The following is a 5,532-nucleotide window of genomic DNA, read 5'->3' as shown; positions in this document are numbered from 1 at the left end:
AAAGGGGAGAGCCGATTGGTGGAGGACTGGAGAGTACAGAAAAGGGGAGAGCCAATTGGTGGAGGACTGGAGAGTACAGAAAAGGGGAGAGCCGACTGGCAGTGGACATGATAGTAGAGAGAGGCACCAGGAGATCTGTTTGGTGTTTGACTTGACAGTTCAGGCATGGGGAGAGCTGATTGGCTGTGAACGTGATAGTACAAGCCCAGGGAGAGTCTATTGGGCAGTGAAACCAGAGTACAGGTACTATTTCAAGATCCTAACTCCATTTCCTTCGTTAAATATCAATAAGTAGAATTGCTGGATCATGTGGTAATAATTCTTTTTTAATTTTTTGTGGAATCTGTGTTTTCTTTTTAATGACCTTATTTACATTCTTGCTAGCTATATAAGAGTTACCTCTTCTGTACATCTTTACCATCATTGTTATTTTTGTTTTTCTGGTAATAACAATCCTACTAGATATTAGATGTATCTCATTGTAACCCTAAAACAGTATTTAATTTATTTATTCATTTTTATTGATGTGTGTGTGCCTATGTGAGTTCATGTGTGCCATGTCTGTGCAAGTAAATGGGGAGGGCAGAGGGCATCAGATTCCCTGGAAGTGGAGTTGTAGGTTGTTGTGAGCCATCTGATGAGGGCTCTGAGAACCTGGGTCCTCTCAAAGCAGTAAATGCTTTCAACTGCTGAGCCATTGAAACAGTTCTATTGTTTGCAGTGTGTTTTAAACAATCCTCTAATACACTTAAGAACAATAATAACCTTAGGTGCTGCTTTTTTAAAAACAAATTATGTATTTTCACTTTTTATGTGTACATGTTTTACTTGCATGTATATACGTGCACTGCATGTGTGCTTTGCCCATGGAAGTTGGAAGAGGGCACCAGATCCCTGGAATTGGAGTTACAGTTTTGAGCCACCCTGTGGTTGTTGGGCACTAAACCTGGGTCCTTTGCAAGAGTAGCCAGTGCTCTTAACTGCTGATCTAATTCTCCAGCCCCAACTCAAGCACTTTTAAAAATGAAACAGTTTTTCACTTATTAGGTTTGTTATTCTAGCTTTGCTTGGTCTTGTATATCTTAATGTTGAAAATGAAGCCTACAGATTGTTTGACTTAATGAGGCATTGACAGTAGAATGTTAAGTATATGTGGCCCTGGCAAGAGACTAGATGTGCAACAAAGATTCCCCTTAAAGTGTGACTTACTGACTACCTCTGAGGAATGTATATGCCAGGCAGCCCCCCCCACCCCCGCCTATGCTTTAGACTCTACTTCAAGCACACAGACCTCCAGGTCATGACTTAACAAGAGCAGCATGCATTTGGGTAAGCCTGAGCAAAGCCGAGGTATAAAGACATTTCAATTCATCACAGAGCTTACTGCGAGTATGACAGTACTTACTGAGAGCATCTTAGTGCGTTTCTACTGCTGTGATAAAACATTATGACCAAGAGAACTTATAGAAGAATATATTTGGGCTTACTGTTCTAGAGGTGAATATGGCAGCAAGTGCCAGGTATGGTGGCACAAGCAGGGAACGGAGAGCTTGCACTTAGAATGACAAGCATGAAACAGAATGAATTGCTGGCAGGGTGAGGTCTTAAGTTCTCAAAGCCTGCCCCCAGTGACATACTTCCTCCAACAAGGTTACCTTTTCAAATAGTGCCACAGTTGGGGACCAAGTGTTCAAATGCCCTTAACTATAGGAGACATTGCTCATTCAAACCACCACAGAACATCTCTCGGACTGGCTGAAATTTCGCTGGGTCTGTTTGAGTTCTCCCTAAACTTGCTTTCCCCCTATTGTTCACTGATACAGACTTCATATTCCAAATATGCTGTATCCTCAACTTCAGGAAGCCAATCTGCACTAACTTCTCCTCAGACTACTGCTTACACAGCAAACAGGATTTAAAACGTTCTCCGTGTTTCATTGAAGAAGCACAAGGATAGGTGTTACAACAGGTTGTAGCCAGGTTAATGATACTGTGTAAACACAGATTAGTGATCAGACCATGAACATGAGCTACTCTTTCCAGGTCACTCTCCTCACGTGTAAAAGAGTATGACAGATTCTTTCCTTGAGATGTTTAGTTTAGATTTGGTTATTTGAGGGTGTAGATTTGGAGCAGCGTGTGGGAGGACACAGGCGGAAAGGTTTTTCTAGTATGATGACTAATCTCAATTGTCAGCATGACTGGGAGAGAAACTGCATAGAATACAGAGTCCAGAGCTATCTTTGAGAGTGTGTCTAGAGGAGATTCACTAGTGGGTGGACCAGTCCTGAGTGTAAGAAGCACCATCTAATAGTCTGGGAGCTTAGATGGGGTGCAGGGATAAAAGGAAGCTCAGTCACAGGCCCTCTCAGGCCAAGCTTTGATTCAAGAATGGGGAGGTAAATCGTCACCATTCCGTGGGAAGATTTATAGGAAAAAGTAGGCATGATGTATGGGAATTTACACACATAAGCACACAGACACAGCATTTGTTCATAATACTAGTAAGCTAGCATTTAGTGATTACTTTCTCTAACCAATACTTAATACAAATTAAACATGTCTGCCCTGAAATTATCAGAAATAATGAAACTTTTTGAGCAGCCTGGGATATTGCATCTAGTAAAGTTTATATGTATCAGGTATTTCAAATTTTGAAAAACTATGAAATCTGAAATACTTCTGGGCCCAAGCATTTCATGGAGCAGACATTCAACCTGTAAAGAGGCAACTGAACTATTATTAATGAATTTCACCTCTCTAGGTTATGAGAGGTGAATAACCATCTGGATAATTTGATATATTTTTTGACATCTTAGAATAATTTTAATTATGGAAGCATATACCAAATAAAGTAAAGCTCTTTTGTTTTTCCTTTGCAGTAAGAAAAGTGGAAAACCACCATTACGAAACAATGAGGTAAGGATTTTAAGTCTACTTTTGGGGATGGTTTGTATTATTTAGTTAATTTTGTTGCATAGTTTTGAATTAGGATGAAGTCAGAATTTTAGGATGGAGTTTTAAAAATAATCACTTCCAACCTTCAGGACAAATAGAACTATAGGACTTCTCTTTAAAGAGTCCCGCCTAGTGTCTTCTAGAATGGCTCCTAGTATCTGTTCATGGAAAGCACTCTTGTAAGGAGGCAGTTATGACTATTATTAGATTTATTTTGACTATTATTTTTATTATGACTATTATTAGATGATGAGATTCACTGCCCATATAGCTTTGTTTTTCTTCTTTTTATTGAGACAGGATCTCACTATCTGTATACTCTTGGATGGCCTTAAACCCTTTATTCTCCTACGTCAGCCTCCTGAGTGTATTATTTAGCATATGTGTAACACTATGATTTCTCTTCAGATATTTATAACATTTTTATCTTTTTAAAATTCTAGATACACGCTTCTGGACTTATCCTAGAATTCCTTAGACATGCTTAAAATAGAATACAGTTACCCAAAGGAGGTTTAACTAGCATCAAATACATCAACACTGCTAAATTACTTTGTGCAAATATCATATTGCTAATATTCAGCTTAACATTAATATTTATCTATAACTTTTTCACATTAAGTTATTGGCAAATTATAATCTCTAGGTATCTTTTGGTTATCTTTCTGATAACAGATCCTCTATTTTTATATTTACCAACTGAATTTCTTTTACAATTTTTTTGTTTGTATGTTTTTCAAGACAGAATTTCTTTGTAACTTTGGAGCCTGTCCTACAACTCTCTCTGTAGACCAGGCTGGCCTCGAACTCACTGATCCGGCTGTCTCTGCCTCCCAAGTACTGGAATTAAAGACGTGTGCCACTACTGCCCGGCAAAAAGTTTTAATACTGAATTAAAACAATAAACTGGGGCTGGAGATACCACTCAGCAGTTAAGAGCACTTGTTCTTATAGAGGATCTGGGTTGGATTCCTAGAACGCACATGGTAGCTGACAAAGCTCTATTTTGACTTCTGTGGGCATGGAACATGTATGTGATACAAACATGTAAATGAAGGCAAAACACTCATACACATAAAATAGGTAAATAAATTAAAATTATTTTAAAAACATAAATTACCTTCCCTGGTCTCATACTGTGCTAAATGCATTCATATCTCTCTCTCTCTTCTCCCTCTTACTTCCTCTCCAGTAGTTACTTTTAGAAGGAAGTCTGGAGGCAATGTGTTTAAAGGGTTAGACAGAACTAGGGATTTCAGATTTTTGTCTTTCAGAGGAAGTTGTTGTGAACCTTAATACTGTCGCTGTGACAGGATCTAGAATCACCTAGGACACAAGTCTTAGGTCTATCTGTGAATCAGTCTCCAGATCAGGTTAACTGGGGTGGAGGGACCCACTCTAACTGTGGGTGGAAGCATTACACGGCCAATAGCTAGGCAGGATTTTTGGGGCAGAGAGGACTTTGGGAAAAAGGGCAGAGACAAGGAGAAGCTAGTCAGATTTGGAATGAGTCAGACACACAAAATGGAGTAAGGTAAAAGCCACATGGCAAAATGTAGATTAATAAAAATATGGGTTAATTTAGGTTATAAGATCTAGTTAGAAACAAGCCTAAGCTACTGGCCAAGCTTTCATAACTAATAAGGTCTCCACGTGGTTGTGTGGGAGCTGGCTGGCAGGACAGAGAAAGACTCCTATAAATTTAACTTCCAGATATCCCTATACATACATACATTCAGCATAGTTTAAAATACTATAAAATTAAGAATTTGAATTGTTTCTAAATGTTTATCACTATTACACAAGTTATGGTGACTTTACTGTAAGGAGAAGCAGCTCACACTCCTACAACAGAACACAAAGCTACAGTAGTACCCTCACAGGACAAAGACCTAGCAGACAAACAGCTAAATCAAGTAGACCTTACGTGGAGCATGATGAGGCACACCTGTGATCCCGACACTCTGAAGGCCAAGGAGGAGGATCCCGAGTTTAGGGACAGCCTCAGCAGGACCGTATGTGGAAAATGACCCACTCCCCTCAAGCTGTCGTCCTGCCTTCTTCCTTCTCTTAGAACATTTGTAGAAAGTCAGGCATAGTGGCACCTGCCTCCAATCCCAATACTCAGGAGGCAGAGGCAGACAGAGCTCTACAAATTCAAGGCCAGTCTGGTCTACAGTTCAAGGCCAGCCAAGGCTACAAAGTAAGACTGTCTCAAAAGAAGGAAAAGGGTGGGCCGGGAGGGGGCGGTGGAAGCATAGGGGTGAAGAGTGACCTTAGTGGAGAATTACAAGTTTTGCTACCATTAGATACCTTCATGGTGAACAGAGAGACAGACTGAGATAGAAAGGGTAGGGATGTAAGAGTGTAATTTTGGTGCTTAGTCAATTCTAGCAATATTTTTAAGCAAGAAAAAGAAGGCATATTAAACTTGCATGTAATAGCCTGTACTAAAATACTAGGTATAAGAATTACATTCAAGCCGGGTGGTGGTGGCGCACGCCTTTAATCCCAGCACTTGGGAGGCAGAGGTAGGCGGATCTCTGTGAGTTCGAGACCAGCCTGGTCTACAGA

The 5,532-nt window shown here is 39.9% G+C and overlaps 1 protein-coding gene across 2 annotated transcripts in view; it reads left to right on the top strand.

Annotated features, from left to right (window-relative positions):
- Abcd3 (ATP binding cassette subfamily D member 3) overlaps positions 1 to 5,532 on the top strand; it is a 55,629-nt gene that overhangs the window by 14,859 nt on the left and 35,238 nt on the right. For both annotated transcript variants that reach the window (XM_005357213.3, XM_026784040.1), the window contains exon 2: positions 2,883 to 2,919. In XM_005357213.3, the coding sequence (XP_005357270.1) occupies positions 2,883 to 2,919 (37 nt within the window). The remainder of the gene's footprint in view (positions 1 to 2,882; positions 2,920 to 5,532) is intronic.

Source organism: Microtus ochrogaster, chromosome 21 (assembly GCF_000317375.1).
Source record: "Microtus ochrogaster isolate Prairie Vole_2 chromosome 21, MicOch1.0, whole genome shotgun sequence".
Classification (NCBI taxonomy): Eukaryota; Metazoa; Chordata; class Mammalia; order Rodentia; family Cricetidae; genus Microtus; species Microtus ochrogaster.
This window is presented reverse-complemented; position numbering and strand designations above follow the sequence as displayed.